At 41.7% G+C, this 22,855-nt stretch overlaps 1 protein-coding gene across 2 annotated transcripts in view; it reads right to left on the minus strand.

The window, feature by feature from the left end:
* The window catches only part of B3GALNT2 (beta-1,3-N-acetylgalactosaminyltransferase 2), a 62,970-nt gene that overhangs the window by 16,674 nt on the left and 23,441 nt on the right, over window positions 1-22,855 (minus strand). The window contains exons 5-7 of one of the 2 annotated variants that reach the window (XM_025361494.1): window positions 20,271-20,366; window positions 7,614-7,724; window positions 2,084-2,162 (exon numbers count right to left, since the gene is read on the minus strand). In XM_025361494.1, the coding sequence (XP_025217279.1) occupies window positions 2,084-2,162; window positions 7,614-7,724; window positions 20,271-20,366 (286 nt within the window). Of the gene's footprint in view, window positions 1-1,351; window positions 2,163-7,613; window positions 7,725-20,270; window positions 20,367-22,855 lie in introns of those variants that run through there. The other variant, XM_025361504.1, reaches the window with a different exon arrangement.

Genomic DNA, 22,855 nt, shown 5'->3' on the forward strand with positions numbered 1-22,855 from the left:
TTTTTTGAGACGGAGTCTTGCCCTGTCACCCAGGTTGAAGTGCAGTGGCAATCTTAGCTCACTGCAACCTCCACCTCCCAGGTTCAAGCGATTCTCCTGCCTCAGTCTCTGGAGTAGCTGGGATTACAGGCGCCCGACACCACGCCTGGCTAATTTTTTTTTGTATTTTTAGTAGAGATGGAGTTTCACCATGTTGGTCAGGCTGGTCTCGAACTCCTTGACCTAATGATCCACCTGCCTCAGCCTCCCAAAGTGCTGGGATTACAGGCGTGAGCCACCACGCCCAGCCTCCCAATTTTAAATCTTACTAAAAAGCTACATAATCAAGACAGTGTAGTACTGGTTAAGGACACAGACATATAGATCAATGGAATAGAATTAAGAGTCCAGAAATAAATCCTTACATTTACAGTCATTGATTTTCAACAAATGGGTGCCGGGACAACTGGATATCCACATGCAAAATAATGAAGTTAAACCTCTATTTCATGCCATACATGAAAATGAACATGGATCTAAGGCCTACATATAAGTGCCAAAACTATAAAACTCTTGGAACCGTAAAACAAAACACAGATCTTTGTGACCTCACATTAGACAAATGGTTCCTTACATATGACAGCAAACACATGTGACAAAATTGGACTTCATCAAAATTTACTTTTGTGTGTTAAAGGGCACCGTTTGCAAAGCGTGTATCTGATAAGGGACTTGTATCCAAAATATATAAATAACTCTTACAATTCAACAATAACAAAATAATTTTATAAATGGGCAAAGGATCTGAATAGATATTTCTCTAAAGATATACAAATGACTCTCTCGGTCTCCCCTCGTTTCCTCCCTCCTTCCCTCCACCCCTCCCTCCCTCACTACCTTCTCCCTCTCTCCACCCCTCCCTCCCTCATTTCCTCCCTCTTCTCTCCCTCACTTCCCACATCTAGTTCACATACCATAATAATTCACCCTTTTAACAGTGTGCAGCCTGAGCAATATGACAAAACCCTGTCTCTACAAAATATTTAATAATTAGCTGGGCATGGTGGCATGCACTTGTAGTCCCAGCTATTCAGGAGGCTGAAATGGGAAGTTCACTTAAGCCCAGGGAGGTTGAGGCTACAGTGAGCTGTGATCATGCCACTGCACTCCAGACTGGGCAACAGCGTGAGGCCCCATCTCAAAAAAAAAAAAAAAAAAAAAAAAAAAAGAAGAAGAAGAAGAAAAACAATAAAACAAAAAAGGAAGATATACAAATGGCCAATAAGCACATGAAAAAAATGCTCAACATCATTAGTTATTATGGAAATACAAATAAAAATCACAGTGAGGTAACAATTTACACCCACTAGGATTGGTATATTTTAAAAGATAGACAATTTAGTAAGTGTCGACAAGAATATGGAGAAACTAGAAGCCTCATATACGGACTATGGAAATGTAAACTGGGCTGCTGCTTTAGAAAACAACCTGGCAGTGCCTCAAGTGATTAAACACACAATTACACGACCCAGGTCTTCTACTGCTAGAAATTTAAGAGAAATGGAAATATATGACCACACAAAAACTTGTACCTACATGTTTACTATAGAATTATTCATATTCAAAAAGTAGAAGCAATCTAAATGTCCATCAATTAATGAATGAATAAAATAGGGCATATCGATGCAATAGAATATATGATCATAAAAAAGAAGTACTGACACATACAAAATGGACGGACCTGGAAAACATGTTACAGCAAGAAACCGACACACAGAGCACATACTGTACATTTCCATTTATGTGAAATGTTCAAAATAGGCAAATCCATAGAGAAAGAAAGCACATCAGTAGTTGTTAGGGGGTGGGAGGTTGGGGAGGGAAGAATGAGGAGTAACTGCTAATGGGTGTGGGGTTTCCTTTTGGGAGATGGAGCCGGTTGTAGAACTCTATGAATACACTAAAACCACTCAACCACTTTAAAAGGGTGACTTTTATCTGAATAAAGTTTTTTAAAAGACAAAAAAAACTCCTTTTCTGTCAGGTATAAAGATTAAGTGTATGAGATTCAGTGTATTTTTCAAGTTTCAACTAGCCAACTTACCCTGAATAGTATATATAAAACCACCTGCAACTCCCTCCACACCTTCCAAGAATTCATGAGGCAATGCACCCTCCCCAGCCTGAAAGGAATAAGAATGTACTCAATGTTTCGTTACTAAAAATACATTTATATTTTAAAATCGATTTGACAAGTCATAATATGACTCCACTTGCAGCAGATAAATGCGTCTAAGATGCTGGTGCACTAGAGGCTTATAATATCAGGATGACATACAGTATTCTACTATTTTTGTTATCCAATTACAATACTAAAGATAAGGTATACCCAACATTCCATAAGGTGTTCAGAATTGCAACTTACATAGAATCATATTTATGTACTTGCTACTGTAATAGTGCAAAAAGCAATTTATTTTACATCCCAACCCCACCACTTAAAAAAATATGTATTATGACCTTTGATTTTTTGGAAACTAAAAATTCTCATGAGTTCAAATACATCTTAGCACACTTTAAAGTTAAGTGACAATGCAGAGAAAGGCTCAAAATCAACAGTCTGTCCCAAATATTCAACTTGAACTCTACTGAATATTGATTTTAAAACTTTTTTAAATTTTTAAATTTTTTTTTTAAATAAGAGACAGGATTTCACCATGTTGGTCAGGCTGGTCTTGAACTCCTGACCTCGGGTGATCAGCCTGCCTCAGCCTCCCAAAGTCCTGGGATTACAGGCGTGAGCCACCTCACTCGGCCTAATTTCATTTTACAGACAGGGTTTCACTCTGATGCTCAGGCTGAGTGCAGTGGTGCAATGATACCTCATTCTAGCCTTGAACATACAATCTTCCCACCTCAGCCTCACAAGTAGCTGGGACTACAGGTGTGTGCCACCATGCCCAGCTAGTATGTATAAATTTTTTTGTAGAGAAGAAGTCTCACTGTATTGCCTGGGCTGGTCTTGAATTCCTGGGCTCAAGCGATCCTCCTGCCTCGGCCTCCTGAAGTGCTGGGATTACAGGTGTGGGCCGCTGTGCCCGGCCTGCTGATGTTGTTGAAGGTGCCTAAGCCTATTGTGCCAGCAGCCAATGATAGTCCTTTCTACCTCTTAGACTGCAGAATCTTTTATTATTAGAGAGTTATCTCTCTTCAAAAGTTACCCAATGGCCTTACTCAGAGTGAGCTGTTTCACTTCTGTATACAGTAAACCACTCTGGTACATCTACCAGAGTATTGTCTGGCTGTTGTGGGCTAGATCAGACTGTTAAGAGTCCATATTCAGTGTATTTACAGTATTTTTTCTACACCTTCATTTAATCAAGAGAGCTACTGCTTGGCTATTCTTAAACAGATCTTTTCAGCAGAGTTGTACTGTACAAAGCAATGTTTTAAGGCCAGTAGAACAAGTCATCTGAAGTCACTGTAGTAACTTGTCATTTAATTTAAAATATGTCTGTAGGCCAGGCGTGGTGGCTCACACCTGTAATGCCAGCACTTTGGGAGGTGGAGGTGGGCGGATCACGAGGTCAGGAGATCAAGGCCATCCTGGCTAATATGGTGAAACTCTGTCTCTACTAAAAATACAAAAAAATTAGCTAGGCATGGTGGTGCGTGCCTATAATCCCAGCTACTCTGGAGGCTGAGGCAGGAGTATCATTTGAACCTGGGAGTAGGAGATCGCAGTGAGCCAAGATCGTGCCACTGTACTCCAGCCTGGGTGACAGAGCGAGACTCCATCTCAAAAAAATAAAATAAATAAAATGTTTGTAGCCAAATGCCATGAAAATTACTGAAGATGCATGCTTTAGATTCCAACCTTGTAGTTCCATAAAAGATTGTATATGCTTTATTTCTTATTTATTTATTTTTTTTTTTTTTTGAGACAAAGTCTTGCTCTTGTCCCCCAGGCTGGAGTGCGATGGCGCCATCTCGGCTCACCACAACCTCCAACTCCCGGGTTCAAGCGATTCTCTTGCCTCAGCCTCCCAAGTAGCTGAGATTATAGGCACGCACCACCATGCCTAGCTAACTTTTCTGTATTTTTAGTAGAGACAGGGTTTCACCATGTTGGCCAGGCTGGTCTCGAACCCCTGACCTCAGGTGATCCGCCCGCCTCGGCCCCCTACAGTGCTGGGATTACAGGTGTGAGCCATCGCCCGGCCTACTTATTTACTTTTTTGAGACAGAGTTTTGCTCTTGTTGCCCAGGCTGGAGTGCAATGGTGCGATCTTGGCTCACTGCAACCTATACATCCCGGGTCCAAGTGATTCTCCTTCCTCAGCCTCTTGAGTAGCTGGAATTATAGTCGTTAGCCACCATACCTGGCTAATTTTTGTATTTTTAGTAGAGACGGGGTTTCACCATGTTGGTCAGGCTGGTCTCGAACTCCTGATCTCAGGTGATTTGCCCAACTCGGCCTCCCAAAATGCTGGGATTACAGCTGTGAGCCACAGCGCCCAGCCTATGCTTTATTTTTTATTGTATATTTCTATATTGTTTTGGCTTTAGAACTCAATAGTAATTTCTGTTTACTAACATCTCTGAAAGGTCACAACTTGGCTTTCTGTTTGTCTTTAAAATTATTCTGACATCACTTGCTGGCAAGGGAATAAAATTTAGTGAAAACTCTCAGCTGTACGCGTTTGTGATGAAAACCTTAATCTGCACCTGGGGTTTCTTAGCGGAGGCTTTAAAAAGTTACCTGGTTTTTTTGTTTGTGTATTTTTTGTTTGTTTTTTGAGATGGAGTCTCGCTCTGTTGCCCAGGCTGGAGTGCAGTGGCTCCATCTCGGCTCACTGCAAGCTCTGCCTCCCAGGTTCATGACATTCTCCAGCCAGCCTCAGCCTCTCGAGTAGCTGGGACTACATGCGCCCACCACCACGCCCGGCTAATTTTTTGTATTTTTAGTAGAGATGGGGTTTCACTGTGTTAGCCAGGATGGTCTTCATCTCCTGATCTCGTGATCCGCCCGCCTCGGTCTCCCAAAGTGCTGAGATTACAGGCATGAGCTACCACGCCCAGCCCTGGTTTTGTTTTTGTTTTAGGTTAACTGTATGTTTAAGCTATCTTTAGCCCTCTATAATTTTTACTCCCAAAGCAGATAATTTGAGTCTTTATGTTTGAACCTAGTTCTCAAGTCAGAAGTAAACTTATTTCTTTTTTTTTTGCAATGGAGTCTCGCTCTGTAGCCAGGCTGGAGTGCAGTGGCGCGATCTCGGCTCACTGCAACCTCCACCTCCTGGGTTCAAGCAATTCTCCTGCCTCAGCCTTCCGAGTAGCTGGGACTACAGGCACCCGCCACCACGCCCAGTATTTTTAGTAGAGATGGGGTTTCACCATGTTGGCCAGGCTGGTCTTGATCTCTTGACCTCATGATCCTCCCACCTCAGCCTCCCAAAGTGCTGGGATTACAAGCGTGAGCCACTGTGCCCAGCCAACTTATTTCTTTTAGTGTAACCAATACTATAGAATTTCGGCATATGCTGGGTATTTTAAAGTTTCATAAATAGAAAAGGAGGCAAGATAGTAAAGGTATTTGCCTTGAAAATAAGGAAAGAAAATCGTCATAATTCCATAAAACTTTCCATTTTAAATAAAAAAATTTTTCATAAGACTTAAAATGAACTTTAGTAAACAAATGGTGTGTGTCTACTAAAGTAAACACCATCTTCATTGCCCTCCATTTACTTTGTGAAATTTACTTGTCATAATAAATCCTAAATCCTAAACATCAATGAAATCCTAAACATGGCCTACAAATCTAAATGTGTAACTACATATGAATTTATGGTCTATTTCTTTAATATCCTTCTTCCTCACTGAACTGTAAGTTCCACTGTAGGCCACTAGTATGTCTATTTTACCCTGCCATTGTTTCTGCCTTACAACAGGTATGCAGTAAATGCTTTTTGAATGAGTAATAACATATTACATATTCATTTCAACTCAGAAATTAATCCATGTGAATGAGGTTAATATTCATTCACTAAGCCTGTGAATTTAAATGCCAAGTACATTCCTAATCATTAGACGGGAGATCAAGGGGAATAAAAGATTGTCTATGATTCCACCATATACACCATTTGTTTACTAAAGTTCATTTTAAGTCTTCCTACACCTTCTTTATTGTCCTACATTTACTTTGAGAAATTCACCTGTCAAACTGTTTTAAATTTAAAGCAAAGCTGAATGAGAAATATGAGAGTCAGAAATCCCAGAGTTGCTTCAGCAAAATAAATGAAAGTACTCAATCTTATTTTCTATTTATTTATTTATTTTTTTGAGATGGAGTCTTGCTCTGTTGCCCAGGCTGGAGTGCAGTGGCGTGATCTTGGCTCACTGCAACCTCCACCTCTGCGGTTCAAGCAATCCTCCCACCTCAGCCTCCCAAGTAGCTAGGATTACAGGCATGTGCCACCATGCCCAGTTATTTATTTATTTATTTTTTGTATTTTTAGTAGAGACGGGGGTTTCACCATTTTGGCCAGGCTGGTCTCGACCTCCTGACCTCCAGTGGTCCACCCACCTTACCCTCCCAAAGTGCTGGGATTACAGGCACAAGCCAGTGCACTCCACCTTATTTTCCAATATGTTTATCTGTAGTAGTTTAGCTTTTTTTTTTCTTTTTTTTTTTGAGACAGAGTCTCACACTCTGCCACCCAGCATGGAGTGCAGTGGCGTGATCTCAGCTCACTGAAACTTCTGCCTCCTAGGTTCAAGCAATTCTCATGCCTCAGTCACCCAAGTAGTTGGGATTCCAGGCATGTGCCACCATGCCTGGTTAAGTTTTTGTATTTTTAGTACAGATGGGGTCTTGCTGTGTTGCCCAGGCTGGTGTTAAACTCCTGGCCTCAAGTGATCCGCCTGCCTCAGCCTCCTAAAGTTCTGGGATTATTGGCATGAGCCACCACGCCTGGCTATCTATAGTATTTTAACTGAGATTTTATTTTCAAGGTGAGATAGTAAATACTCTGAATACTACTGAGCAAGTGTTCTTAAAGAATGCTAACTTAAAAATTACTGAGAAATAGGCCAGGTGCAGTGGCTCATGCCTGTAATACACCACTTTGGGAAGTGTAGGTGGGCAGATCACTTGAGCTCAGAAGTTAGCAACCAGCCTAGGCAACGTGGTGAAACTCCATCTCTACAAAAAACACAAACAATTAGCTGGGTGTGGTGGTGCACACCTGTAGTCCCAGCTATGTAGGAGGATTATTTAAGCCAGGAGGTGGAGGCTGCAGTGAGCTGTGATCGTGCTACTGCACCCCAGCCTGGGCAACCAAGTGAGACCCTCTCAAAAAAAGAAACAAAAAATGAGAAATGAAATACTGCACTTTAAAAATGCATCAATCTTAATGCAAAACTGTAAACTCACTAACGTTGGAGCTGTAGATCATATTTGAGTTTTTGCCTTTACTATGAAGACAACAACATTTGCTACTATATAATATGTTGTAAAACACACCAGAATCATTGCTCCATGCTGCCTGGGCTCTAAGGTAAATTTTAGAACACTTTTGTGTATTAAAAAGAAGCTAAAATATGCAATTAAACCTTAAAAAAAAATGACTTACTGTAATGACTCTGAGAACTCCCCCTCCATCATTCACTGTCACTTTGTGGAGATTTCTTGACACAAGGCCGTGGAGGTCTTGGCTCTCCCACACGATTGTACCTTCAAAGCTCTTTTGTGGAAAGATGAAGAGTGAGTCAATTTCCTTACTGCTGTCATTTAGGTTTTAAGTATGTTTTCAGGTAAGATTTTAGAGAAAAATTTTTCCCAAAACATATCATTTAAAATGTTCACCCCATAACTCTGACATACCACTGTTAGCGTTTGGTGTATATCCTTGACCGTTTCTTCCATGCACATATAAAAAACCAATTACAAAGAGTATATAGACAATTTTGCATGCTGCTGTTTGCCATTTCCCATTGTATCAAAAGCATTTCCTTCTGCTGTTGCAGCTGTCACAACCATTCTTCCTCATGTATGTATACATCCCAATGAGCAGACACATCCTGATTTATTCATTTTCCCCTACTGTTAGACATTTGGTTGCTACTAAATGTCTACTAAAATATCTACTAAGTATCTACTAAAATAATGTAGGCATGTTTTGGTGTAAGTATTTATTTACCCCTAACAATTTGTTTTTTACTTAAAGTAAATTCCCAAAGGTGAAATTACTGGGACAAGAAAGAGGTATTTTTTGTGGATTTTGGAACACACCACCAACTGCTTTTTGAAAGCAACTTTTACTAATTTATAGGGTTATCAGCAATGTATGAGAAGGACAATTGCACTGTATTCTCCCTGGTATGGGATACTAGTAAAAAAAAGTTTAACCTAATATAGTAGATTTTTACAAAATGATTCCTCATTTAGTGGGATTTATGTTTCATTTTTAAACACAGAGCCTCGCTCTGCTACCCAGGCTGGAGTGCAGTGGTGCGATCCTGGCTCACTATAACCTTCGCTCTCCAGGTTTAAGCGATTCTCTTGCTTCAGCCTCCAACTAGTTGGGATTACAGGCGCTCACCATCACGCCCCATTAGTTTTTGGATATTTAGTAGAGATGGGGTTTCGCCATGTTGGCCAGGCTGGTCTGGAACTCATGACCTCAAGTAATCTGCCTGCCTCGGCCTCCCAAAGTGCTGAGATTACAGGCATGAGCCACAGCACCCTGCCTGAATTAAAAAAAAAAAAAAGATTGGCTTAGTTGGATTTCTGATTCCTAGTGATGTTTATGAATTGCATGTTCTCTTCTGAGGACTGCCTTATCATGCTGCTTTGCCATCTGCCCTCTGAGTTTTCTATTTTTCTTATTCATCTATGCAAGCTTTTGATAAATTATCTTAATCCTGTGCACATTTTATATGCTAAAATAGTTTTTCATTTGCTACTTAATGTTATTTTTGAAATTCAGAAGTCCATAAATTTTACCTTGGCAAATCTGACAAACTTTTCCTTTGTGATTATTACTATTAAATTCTGAGCTTAGAGAGCTATGCCCCCCTGTCCCAAGGTCTGATACATATTGAAATCTTAATGTCTTCTAATTTATCCATGATCCCATTTTTAATTCTGTGCACAGCTGGCTCCTTAGTCCTGCTCAGGTCTCAGCTCCATACCTTCTCCTCCGAGAGGCTTTCTCCAGATGTCCTCTAGAAGACTCCAACTCCCAACTTCTCTCTATCACATCAACCTGTTTTACCTTCTTAATACCATTTATCACTCTGATATTTCTTGTTTATTTTATTATTAAACTAACTGCCTCTACCAGAAGACAAACACCTTGAGAACAGGAAGGAGCTTGTCTGATCAACCACTGCATCCCCAGCATCGAGCCCAGCCTGACATGACTGAAAACTCAAAATGTGTGCTGAATAAATAATGTTGAACTAAAAATCAACTAGAATTGACTATGGTATAGAGGATTAAATGAAAGATATAGCTCTAATACTCTAAAAACTTTCATATGTTAAAATGAAGAGATAAAGTACTTTACAATAATGTCTTATTTTAGCCAGCATTATAGGGAAACCATACAAAATTCAACTTGTCTGATAAGCTAGGTCAGTGGTTTATAAACTTTTTTTTTCCTCTGTACAGAGTGATATAAACTTTTTCTCTTTTTTTTTTTTTTTAAATTTTTATTGTTTTGAGACGGAGTCTTGTTCTGTAGCCCCAGCTAGAGTGCAGTGGCACGATCTCGGCTCACTGCAAACCCGGCCTCCCGGTTCCTGGTTCAAGCAATTCTCCTGCCTCAGCCTCCCGAGTAGCTGGGATTACAGGAATGTGCCACCATGCCTAGCTAATTTTTGTATTTTCAGTAGAGATGGTGGGGGGGCGGGTTTCACCATGTTGGCCAGGTTGGTCTTGAACTCCTGACCTAGTGATCCGCCTGCCTCAGCCTCCCAAAGTGCTAGGATTACAGGCATGAGCCACCGCGCCCGGCCCAACTTTTTCTTTTCTTTTTCTTTTTTCTTTTTTTTTTTTTTTAAGAAATAATACTTTTCTTCTCCTCCATAACATAAAAATATTCCAAGAGTCTGGGTTCCTCAGGCAGTTTATTACTTTATATTCAGCTAATGTATCCTTAATCTGCATTATCTGTGAAACTCCGGATGCAACGGGTGGGGCCCTAGGGCTCTCAGAGCAGATCATGCAGATCCACCTTAAGCAGTGTCATCATTTTCTAATCTTCAAAAGAGAGAAAATGATACTGGCCTCAAAGGGCTGTTTGGAAGATTAGTGATAAAGTATATGGTGAAGTGTCTTTACTTAGTAAAATAGTACCTTTATTACCACTAAAAGGCACACAGAAATGGAACTGCCTCTTTAGAAGATTTCATTTTCGTATCTTTGAAATAGGTGCTGATTGTTTCTATACGTCCCCTAGATAGCCTTAACTCTCTTTTTAAAAATTTATTTATTTGTTCTTTTTCAATTCTATTCCTTCTGAGGCCTTAACATTCTCTCAAACTTGAGATCAAATCCGAAATAATTAAATCCCTACATAAGAGGAAACAACACTTCTTTTTTTTTTTTGAGATGGAGTTTTGCTCTATTGCCCAGGCTGGAGTGCAGCGGTGCGATCTCAGCTAACTGCAACCTTTCCCTCTGGGTTCAAGTGTTTCTCCGGCCTCAGCCTCCAGAGTAGCTGGGACTATAGGTACACGCCATCACATCTGGCTAATTTTTGTATTTTTAGTAGAGACAGCGTTTCACCATGTTGGTCAGGCTGGTCTTGAACTCCTGACCTCCAGTGATCAGGCTGCGTTGGCCTCCTCAAGTGCTGGGATTACAGGCATAAGCCACCACAGGCATAAGCCACCACGCCCGGCCCCAGAGGAAACAACATTTCTAATAATTGAGAAGAACTGTATGATTGAAGCTTAATTAGTAAAGTCAATATCTTAAGACAATGTATCAAACATATCAACAGGCCAGTATAGGAAGACTGGGTTAAGAGAAAAATTTTGGCAATGCAGCAGTGTCAAGGGGGAGAAAGATGCAAGAACTGGAAGATAAAAAGCATTTTGGGCCAGGTGCGGTGGCTCACACCTATAATCCCAGCACTCTGGGAGGTCAAGGTGGGCGAATCACCTGAGGTTGGAAGTTCAAGATCAGCCTGACCAACACATGAAGAAACTCCGTCTCTACTAAAAATACAAAAAAATTAGCTGGGCGTGGTGGTGCATGCCTGTAATCCCAGCTACTTGGGAGTCTGAGGCAGGAGAATCGCTTGAATCCAGAAGGCAGAGGTTATGGTGAGCTGAGGTCGCACCATTGCACTCCAGCCTGGGCAACAAGAGCGAAACTCTGTCTCCAAAAAAAAAAAAAAAAAAAAAAAAAAAAAAAAAAAAAAAAAAAAAAAGGCCTTGGTCACATTCTACCTAGATAAAATAGCACTCTAAAACACCCACTCTTCCGCTGTTATAATTTAAGTTCGATGCTCAAATCTAGCACAGTTCAGATTTAGTTTTTTAGGTACCTTGACAAACTAAGTAGGAGGTTCCTAGATAGGGAACCTGAACATTGAAATCACTTGAATGAGCCAAGAGCATTAAAGATGAATGAACTGATATTTTGGTTTACGCACTGATTTTCTGTGAATTGACACATTCAGTAAGCATTTGATAATCTCTAAGTGAACTAGAAGGTCAGTGTTATGACCTGTTGCTAAGTTCCAGACCCCTTGATGATATAGTTTGGATATATGGTCCCTCCAAATCACATTTTGAAATGTGACCCCCAACGCTGGAGGTAGGGCCTAGCAGGAGGTGTTTGAGTCGCGGGAGCTGATCCCTCAAGAATGGCTTGACTCCTTCCCTACAGTAATGAGTGAGTTTTTGCCCTATTTGTATACGAGAGCTGGTTTTTAAAAAAGAGACTGGCATCTCTCTCTCGTTCCCTTTCTCACCATGTGACATGTTACTCCCCTTCGCCTTCCACTATGAGTGGAAGCTTCCTGAAGCCTTCACCAGAAGCAGATACTGGTGCCATGTTTCTTTTCTTTTCTCTTTTTTTTTTTTTAGATAGAGTCTCGCTCTGTTGCCCAGGCTGGAGTGCAGTGGCACAATCTCTGCTAACTGCAACCTCCATCTCCCGGGTTGAAGCGATTTTCATGCCTCAGCCTCCTGAGTAGCTGGGATTACAGGCATGTGCTACCACACCCAGCTAATTTTTGTTTTTTTTGTTTTTTTTGTTTTTTTTTTTGAGACGGAGTCTCACTGTGTCTCCCAGGCTGGAGTGCAGTGGCGCGATCTCGGCTCACTGCAAGCTCCGCCCCCCGGGTTCACGCCATTCTCCCGCCTCAGCCTCCCGAGTAGCTGGGACTACAGGCGCCCGCTACCGCGCCCGGCTAGGTTTTTGTGTTTTTAGTAGAGACGGGGTTTCACCATGTTAGCCAGGATAGTCTCGATCTCCTGACCTTGTGATCCACCCGCCTCGGCCTCCCAAAGTGCTGGGATTACAGGCTTGAGCCACCGCGCCCGGCCAATTTTTGTATTTTTAGTAGAGACGGAGTTTCACCATGTTGGCCAGGCTGGTCTCGAACTCCTGACCTGAAGAGATCTGCCTGCCTCAGCCTCCCGAAGTCCTGAGGTTACAGGCATGAGCCACCGTGGCTGGCTGCCATGCTTCTTGTATAGCCTGCAGACCTATGAGCCAAATAAACCTCTTTTCTCTGTAAATTACCCAGCCTCTGGCCGGGCGCGGTGGCTCAAGCCTGTAATCCCAGCACTTTGGGAGGCTGAGACGGGTGGATCATGAGGTCAGGAGATCGAGATCATCCTGGCTAACACGGTGAAACCCCGTCTCTACTAAAAAATACAAAAAGCTAGCCGGGCGTGGTGGTGGGCGCCTGTAGTCCCAGCTACTCGGGAGGCTGAGGCAGGAGAATGGTGTGAACCCGGGAGGCGGAGCTTGCAGTGAGCTGAGATCCAGCCACTGTACTCCAGCCTGGGTGACAGAGCGAGACTCCATCTCAAAAAAAAAAAAAAAAAAAAAAAAAAAATTCCCAGCCTCAGGTATTCCTTTGTAGAAACACTAAATGGACGAATATGCTCGACCACGTGAGGCTGCTTTGTGTTAATCATGTCTCTTTCTCCTTGCAACAACAACCTCTTGCCCTTAAGTGTACTCTATTTTCTTCTAAAACTTGAATAGTGATAAAGTTTGGAAGGACTGATAGCACATATACTTAGGATAAGGAACTGATAGGACTTGGTGAGTACTTGGACATGAGAGTGAGGATAACTCTCATGATTCTGGTTTAGGTGACTGAGGAAAAGGAGATGGTTACGCAAGATTAAATTTTAGTATATGTGCTGCCAAAGCGAACACACTCAAGATTAAAAATACAGGCGATGAGAACAGGTGGGATGGAGACAATGTTACCATTAGAATGCCCACGGAACATTCAAGTGGAGAAGTTCAGTAGGCAGCTCAAAGCACGTCTGGAGTTCACAAGAGATGTTGAGGCTGTAATTATAGATTTAACAGCCTTCAGCATACAGGCAGTAATGAATGAAATTGCCTGGGAAGAATGCGTAAAATAAAACAGAAGGCTAGGTAGCAAATCCTAATGACTTATATTTAAGAGGAAAGCAAAAAGGAAATAATGAATCATACCAAAAGTAAAAACTATAGTGACCAGATAAAAATTCTCACCTCAAAACTACAAATCTAGAAAAGATGATGATAAAACGAGTAATTCTCTGCACTGTCCATTCAACTGACATGACATGGGCCATGCTACTTCACAGTGGGTCCTTCCTGGGTATTGTCCATTCAATTGACATGACATGGGACATGCTACTTCACAGGGGGTCCCTTCCTGGCACCCAACTCCATTTTGTCTGTGACTAGGCTATGATACAACAAACAAATTCAATGAATAATTGAATAGTTAGCAGAAAAATTCCCTAGTCCCCCCAAATCATCTTGACTTATTCATGGAGCTTACATAATCCACCAGCTGTTTTGTTACTAAGGAAGGAAGAAGTTTTATCTTCTGCCTGTCTCCTATACCTGTTTCTGCTCCACAACACAGTTTAATTTCTATTCCTCACCTCTGCTCTCATATACCTACTTTTTATTCTGATGTAAGACAATTATGAAACCAGGTATCTCTTAAGATCCAAAACAACTTTTTTATGGCAATTCCCTGCCAAGATCATAAAAACCAAAATAAAAGTTGGGAAAAACAGTATGGTACAGGTTGGATAAATGAGATATCACATGTATCTCTCCCATAACATAAGCAAGCTGTAACTCCTTTCACGCATTAATTCTTTTCCATAGAGCTTCTAATTTCTCATCCAAACAACAGAGTAGCTTAAATATATACAGTACTTCTGTGCCTATAAACACTAACAACTTCTTGTGTATTGGAGAGACGACTACATATAAAGAATTTCAACCTTCATAAAAAAATAAGGATATAGGCCAGGTGCGGTGGCTCACACCTGTAATCCCAGCACTTTGGGAGGCCAAGGCAGGTGGATCACCTGAGGTCAGGAGTTCAAAGCCAGCCTGGCCAACATGGTGAAACCCTGTCTTTATTAAAAATACAAAAATTAGCCAGGTGTGGTGGCGGGCACTCGTAATCCCAGCTATTCGGGATGCTGAGGCAGGAGAATCATTTGAACCTGGGAGGTGGAGGTTGCAGTGAGCTGAGATGGAGCCATCACACTACAGCCTGCGCAACAGGAGTTAAACTCTGTCTAAGGATATAAGTGTCCATAATGCCAACAACAATGTCACTAGTGACTCAGGTGAACAAAAATAGTCCGCTTTTTACTAAAATTAGTTTCAGGTTCCAACTGTACTATTAAGGACAACATAAAATTAGAGACAAAATTTTTTTTTTTTTTTGAGACTGAGTCTCGCTCTGTCAACTCACCCAGGCTACAGTGCAGTGGTGCGATCTTGGCTCACTACAACCTCTGTCTCCCAGGTTCAAGTGATTCTCCTGCCTCAGCCTCTGCGTAGCTGGTACTACAGGTGTGCACCACCACACTGTGCTAATTGCTTGTATTTTTAGTAGAGATGCGGTTTCACTGTGTTAGCCAGGATGGTCTGGATTTCCTGACCTCATTATCCACCCACCTCAGCCTCCCAAAGTGCTGGGATTACAGATGTGAGCCACCACGCCCAGCCAAAACATAAATATTTTAAGAGAAATACACAGTAGTCTTCACTTGCGAACAATCACTTGTGACGCCCACTGAGATTTATGCTTTAGTGAGCTACACAATGAAAACCTTACAGGCGACCTGCTTACTGGACAAGCTATACTGCTGACATGTGACTCCAGGCAATCACCAAGTGTGGAGGGAGTAAGATGACGAACTTCCTCTCGCAAATGGAATACACTACCTATTTCTCTTCTGTTACTTTTTGCTGATCATATGCCAGCAAACCATCACTATCACTTTTCCGAGCAAATAAACCCAATCGGCCTTGATGCAGCAAAAAAGAGTATTTAAAATTAAACATATTTTCAACAAAAACAGAATTTTGTACAACTGGAGAGAATTTTAATTGCTAAAAGTTTGTTTTTTTCTTTCTGTTATATAAAGCTAATATATGTTTATTATGGAACACTTAGAAGATAGATATACAAAAAGAAGAAAATTAAAATCATCCATAATCTTAGCTCCCCTCCAGGTATAGCCACTATTAAATAAGTGCTTGCTTTTTGTGTGTGTGGTTATTTTTGCCATTTGAATAGGGACTGGGTTTCATCAAGTTGCCCAGGCTGGTCTCAAACTCATGGGCTCAACGATCTGCCCACCTCGGCCTCCCAAAGTGCTGGGAGGTTAAGCCTGAGACACCACACCTGGCCTGCTTGTTTTTAAAAGAAAAAAAATTATACAAAATTAATAAAAGTAATGAAATCAAAAGTCTATTTAGCCTAAAGCTTGAAGGGAGATAAAAAGCACAAGGCTATAGTCATTAAAACTCTTAATAACTAGACCTGGTGACCAGGCACAGTGGCTCATGCCTGTAATCCCAGCACTTTGGGAGGCCAAGACAGGCAGGCGGATCATGAGATCAGGAGATCAAGACCATCCTGGCTAACATGGTGAAATCCCGTCTCTACTAAAAATACAAAAAATTAGCCGGGCGTGGTGGCACACACCTGTAGTACCAGCTACTCAGGAGGCTGAGGCAGGAGAATTGCTTGAACCCGGGAGGCAGAGGTTGCAGTGAGCTGAGATCGTGCCACTGTACTCCTGCCTGGGTGAGAGAGCAAGACTCTGTTTCTAAACAAACAAACAAACAAAACCTGGTGTGGTGGCTCAAGCCTGTAATCCCAGACCTTTGGGAGGTGAGAGGATTGCTTGAGGCCAGGAGTTCAAGACTAAACTGTCAACATAGCACAGTGGCTCACGGCTGTAATCCCAGCACTTTGGGAGGCCAAGGTAGGTGGATCACCTGGGGTCAGGAGTTCGAGACCAGCCTGGTCAACATGGTGAAACCGTGTCTCTACTAAAAAATAAAAAATTAGCCGGTGTGGTGGCATGTGCCTATAATCCCAGCTACTTGAGAGGCTGGGGCAGGAGAATCACTTGAACGTGGGAGGCAGAGGTTGCAGTGAGCCAGGATCATGCCAGTGCACTCCAGCCTGGGTGACAGAGCAAAACACTGTCTTAAACAAAAAAAAGAGATATAAAAAATTTAGTTGGGCATGGTGGCAGGTGCTTGTAGTCCCAGCTACTCAGGAGGCTGAGGTAGGAGGATCACTTGAGCCCAGGTGGTTGAGGCTGCAGTGAGCTATGATCATGCCACTGGACTCCTGCCTGGGCAGCAGAGCCAGAGCCTGTCTCAAAAAAAAAAAAAAATAAGTAAATAAAAATCAGGGGGAAAAAAAGTCTTTTAACAACTACAAAGGTAACTCATTATTTTGGCTGAGTACTTCCCATCGTTAGTACCCACTGCCAGATATACCATCCTGAACACCAGCAAGGAAGGTTAACCCCTCTCCCCCAACCCAATTTTTATTTTGAAAAACTTCAAACCTATAGAAAAGGTCAAATTACCATTCAAATCACCTAGACTCACCAATTGCTCACATTTTGCCATATTTGCCTTTTCTCTCTCTACACACACACTTGTCTGTTGTTGAATCACTTGAAAATAAAATGCAGATTTATCATGAATTTTTAACTTTAAGTATTTCAGCATGTATTTCCTAAGAACAAGGACATTCTAAGCGAAAGTAGTATTTTTTATGAACTAATCAAAATTTGCAATTCTTTCTATAAGGCTGACCAAGATAATGGAGCAGACTCCATAAAACTGCAGTTAGCTTGAAGCATTAAAGTTTATTTTCTTCCTCTTTGCTGCACCCCATGTGACTTACTTTTGGAATACAGTTTCTCAACCTCAGCACCAATGACATTTTGGGCCAGATAATTATTTCCTGGGGCAGGTTGTGGGGGGTGTTCTGTGACTGCAGGATGTTTAGCAGAATCCCTGTCCCTTTACCCACTAGATGCCAGTATCACCCTACATCCAGTTTTAACAACTGAAAGTATCTATATACACTGCTCTGTGCACAAAAGGGAAATTGTCCCTGGTGAAGAAACACTGCTCTGAAAGAAAAGGACCCCCTCAATCCAGATGGGGAGTACAATGATCAATCCAGATGGGGAGTATAATGATAATGACAGCATCTATTGATCTACTGAATTCGTGGCATGTGGCAGCATGTTCTAAGCAGTCTACATGTGTTAAATCATTTAGCCCCCAGAATAACCATCTGAAATGGGTTGTGTACCACCTTCATCTTAGAGGAGGAAATAGACACAGTGAGATTAAGTACCTCATGTGAATGAACAAACCAAAGAATGGCTTCCTGCAAAAACTGAGATCCAACACTATGTAGCTGAACCACTATTCTTTTTTTTTTTGGAGACAGAGTCTCTCTCACTCTGTTGCCCAGGCTGGAGTGTAGTGACGTGATCTCAGCTCACTGCAACCTGTCCCCCGGGTTCAAGCGATTCTCCTGTCTCAGCCTCCCGAGTAACTGGGATTACAGGCGCCTGCCACCGCACCCAGCTAATTTTTGTATTTTTAGTAGAGATGGGGTTTTGCCATCTTGGCCAGGCTGATCTTGAACTCCTGACCTTGTGATCCACCTGCCTCGGCCTCCCAAAGTGCTGGGATTACAGGTGTGAGCCACTGAGCCTGACTTGAAACACCATTCTTACAGTAAAAGATAACTTTGATGGTACATACTGCACTTAAAAAGGAAAAAAATTCATATGTGAAATTAATAAAAGGACACAGGAAAACAGGCACTCTCATATATTGCTAATGATTGTTCACACTGGCACAAATTGCTAAATTCCCCTCCAGGAAGGAATCATGTGACTTAAAAATGTGTGCCGGGCACGGTGGCTCACGCCTGTCATCCCAGCACTGTGGGAGGCTGAGGCGGGTGGATCACGAGGTCAGGAGATCGAGACCATGCTGGCTAACACGGTGAAACCCCGTCTCTACTAAAAATACAAAAAAAAATTAGCCGGGCGTGGTGGTGCGTGCCTGTAGTCCCAGCCACTCGGAGGCTGAGGCAGGAGAATGGCGTGAATCCAGGAGGCAGAGCTTGCAGTGAGCCGAGATGGTGCCACTGCACTCCAGCCTGGGAGACACAGCGAGACTCCGTCTCAAAAGAAAAAAAAAAAAAAAAAGAAAATGTGTCTGCCCTTTGACCCAACAATTCATCCTAAGAAAATAACCAGTTATACACATAAAACAGAGGTGCAGTGATATTTACTAGTCTTTTCCATAACACCGAAAAATTGAAACTCTATCAATACCCAAATACAGAGTTAAATGACAATACTTCCATACAATGTAATTCTATAAAGCCATTACAAATAATAGAGCATATCATATCAAAAGACGTTCGTGATATGTTAAAGTAAGTAAATTATAAAGTAGAATGAATGGCATAATCCTAGCCACTATATACACATGGAAGCAAAAATGTTAACTGTGATTATCTTCACATATGAGATTCTAGTACTCTTGTTTTCCTTTAGCTTATCTGCATTTTCCTTTTTTCCACCCCCTGTTTTGGTTTGGCTTTTATTTAAAAGTTGTTTTTTTTTTTAAATTTATTTTTTGACTGCTCTTGCGGAGCAGGCTACTCCATAAGCAGTATGCTGAGAGTAGTGTATTCAAAAGTTTTTAAAACGGAAGTTCATATACAAATGAAAAGGCGATCCCTTTGACATTGACAGAATTAACATACAGTTTCAACTACTGGTACTCAATTCCAAAGACCCACAGTATGTTATAAAAATGTGTGGTTCCTGTTGTTGAACAAATTGTGAATGGCACCCCACAGACTGGGTAGGAAAAAGTTTCTTGGTTAGTCACCAGGACCGGTCAGTTGTCTAGTCTCCACACCTTAACCCAGCTGTGATGCTGCGGGATGAACTCTATAGCTGATCTAAAGTGAACTCCAGAGATGTCTGGGAAACTGACCCTGATTGTGGTTCCAGAGCACTGACTTCAGGAATGTACTCAGCCTAGACTAAAACAGCCTAGAAAGGCTGAAGCTGATGAATGAATAATTTGTTCATGTCTGATCCTGATTCTGTCACACTCTGCGACCATACTGTGTGGCTTAACTCCAGGACTAATGAGGGCACCTGGCAGGCACAGCATTCTTTAGTGCATATCCACTTACAACTGGACCTAGAGGGACCCAGAAGGTGACAGGTTTGTTTTCAGGCCATCATCCACAACTGTTCACCCTTTGGAGAAATTTTATTTAACTTGGAAATGTGACCCATCTCTGTCATCCTGTCTGCACTGACTTTTTTTTCTTTTCATTCTTTAGAGAAGCAAATTATTTAATTTTACCCAAATGGTATATCTGTCTGGTCTTTCCATCAATCCACACCCAACACCATCCTTTGTCATTAAAATAGTTGTGCAGTTCTCTACTCCACTAAACAAACTATGGCAATGTGCAACGTTTTTCAAAAAGTGGTTTTGGAACCTCTGAGGCCTCATGAAGTCCTCAGGAGGTCTGAATACAGAGTGCTATGTTTTAGCACATCCACAGTTGGTACCTTCATCTATCACTCTAGAGTGCTGCCCTGGTACAAGAAAATATCAAGCGCCTGCCCCTGAAAACACATGCCCACTCCTATGAAGGACTGCATTGGTACTACAGTCTTTTCCTGCCACCCTGTACCTCTGGTAAGATGAACTGTTCCACGGGCTTGTACCACAGCTTGTTCACCTGCACACCACAGCTCGGAGGACTGAAGCGAGCAATGAAGAGGGCCTCCTACAAATTGGGAGAAGAAGACAAGAAAAAATACTTCATGTTATACCATTACATATGCAACAAGTTTTCAAATACCTTACATCTTGGTCAGCTAAATCCACAACGGCCCTAACCACGGTCACTAACATGGTTCCACTGTGGTTTTGGCATCACTGGGTTTTCTAGTGCAGTCATGGTTACTAAATAACGATATTTAAGGTAATCAAAGTTGTCATGAAGTTCTCAAATGCTAAACAAAATCCACATAACCTTAAAAAAAAAAACCCACCTTGAAAGAAAAAATATTAAGGGAAGGGAGCGGTGTTGTTAAATTAAGCCAACATATTATAGTGTCAGAACTCCCTCAAAGGGTTAAGACTAAACTGAAATACCACAGATTTTTACTGGGAACAAAAGCACTCAGGAAACTCCCTTCAAAAAGAATCTTCAGAAGAAAATATAAACAAGGCCGGGCGCGGTGGCTCAAGCCTGTAATCCCAGCACTTTGGGAGGCCGAGACGGGTGGATCACGAGGTCAGGAGATCGAGACCATCCTGGCTAACACGGTGAAACCCCGTCTCTACTAAGAAATACAAAAAAATAGCCGGGCGAGGTGGCGGGCGCCTGTAGCCCCAGCTACTCGGGAGGCTGAGGCCGGAGAATGGCGTGAACCCGGGAGGCGGAGCTTGCAGTGAGCTGAGATCCGGCCACTGCACTCCAGCCTGGGCGACAGAGCGAGACTCCGTCTCAAAAAAAAAAAAAAAAAAAAAAAAAAAAAAAAAAAAAGAAAATATAAACAAAACAAAAAAAGGAATATAAAAGAGGACTGGGGCCAAGTGCAGTGGCTCACGCCTGTAATCCCAGCACTTTGGGAGGCCGAGGCAGGCAGATCACTTGAGGTCAGGAGTTCCAGACCACCCTGGCCAACATGTGAAACTCCATCTCTCTACTAAAACTACAAAAATTAGCTAGGTGTGGTGGCAGACACCTGTAGTCCCAGCTACTTGGGAGGCTGAAGCAGGAGAATCACTTGAACCCAGGAGGTGGAGGCTGCAGTGAGCCAAGATTGCACCACTGCACACTGCACTCCAGCCTGGGCCACAGAGCCAGACCCTGTCAAAAAAAAAAAAAAAAAAAAAAAAAAAGGACTGATTTTCATTATGTCTATTGTTTTCTTGGACCCTCCCATTTCTTCTAGGCAACATTTCCTCATTCTCATGCCTATTCTTATATACCAACTTACCATAGGGGAAACTTCTGTTAAGCTCTTAAAACCAGGCAGGGGTTCAAAATTAGGCACATTTCAATGGATTATGTCTATTTCTTTCATGAACACCAGTTCTTAGGAATGCAGTATAAGAATGCTTTTTGCATTGTGACTACCCATGAACCCATTAGCATTCATCTTAGACTAGTCCTTTCTTGAGGACAAAGATTAACTCCTCCTTGGTTAAAAATATGGCAACTAAAAGTTATATCGACATGATCAAAATATTGTATGTCTGAACCAAACTACTTGATTGATAACTCACACACTATAAATAGTTTTGTTTTTTGAGACAGTCTCACTCTGTCACCTCGGCTGGAGTGAGTGGTGTGATCACTGTAATGCAGCCTCAACCTCCTGGGCTCAAGTGATCCTCCCACCTCAGCCTCCCAAGCAGCTGGGACTATAAGTATATGCCACCATGCCTGCCTATTTTCTTAATTTTTTGTAGAGACGGGGTCTCACTGTATTGCCTAGGTTGGTCTCGAACTCCTGGGCTGAAGCAATCCATCTTCCTTGCCCTCTCAAAGTGCTGGGATTACAGGCGTGAGCCACTGTGCCTGGCTAATAGTTTTCTTTAAAACTATATATACTAAGATAAACAAGTATATTTTAAAAAATCAAGATTAATTCTAATTTCTAGAAAACAGTGCTACTCAGAGTACTGCTATTTCAATTCCCTATCTGGTCTTCAGTATCAATGGAACTGTTAACTACAATCACACATGGACTCTTACAGTTGAGTAACTAAAAAGCTCTTCTCACTGTAATCATTATGGCTGGCATCACCAGCAGAAATCCTACCCTTCCCTCTGTCTTATATTTATGTCTACAAACATATCAACAAACTAGACAGATTATTTAGAGGAAGAACAGGGCAAATTACAAAAAAGAAATTTCATCTCAAATTTATTTGTGTATTTATTGGTGAGTCTCTAACACTGTATTCATTGCTAATAATCAACATTAATAATACAAACACATTGTAAAAAACTGAACAGAGTTCTGCTTCCAGTAATATCAGATCAATTCTCCTATAGATAATAATTATGAACTCTGGATGAAACATAAAAAACATGATTTGTAGGCACTGGAATTCAAACAAATAGGCAGAAACTGGAGAAGAATCAGTACTTGGAAGAAGGAAAAGGCTCCAAATATGCATCTCCTCCCTACCCCTCTTCTCGACTCTTTGTCTGAGGGTACAACTCTAGGGCAACTAGAAATTTGAGTGAGAATCTGT

Source organism: Theropithecus gelada, chromosome 1 (genome assembly GCF_003255815.1).
Source record: "Theropithecus gelada isolate Dixy chromosome 1, Tgel_1.0, whole genome shotgun sequence".
NCBI classification, from domain to species: Eukaryota; Metazoa; Chordata; class Mammalia; order Primates; family Cercopithecidae; genus Theropithecus; species Theropithecus gelada.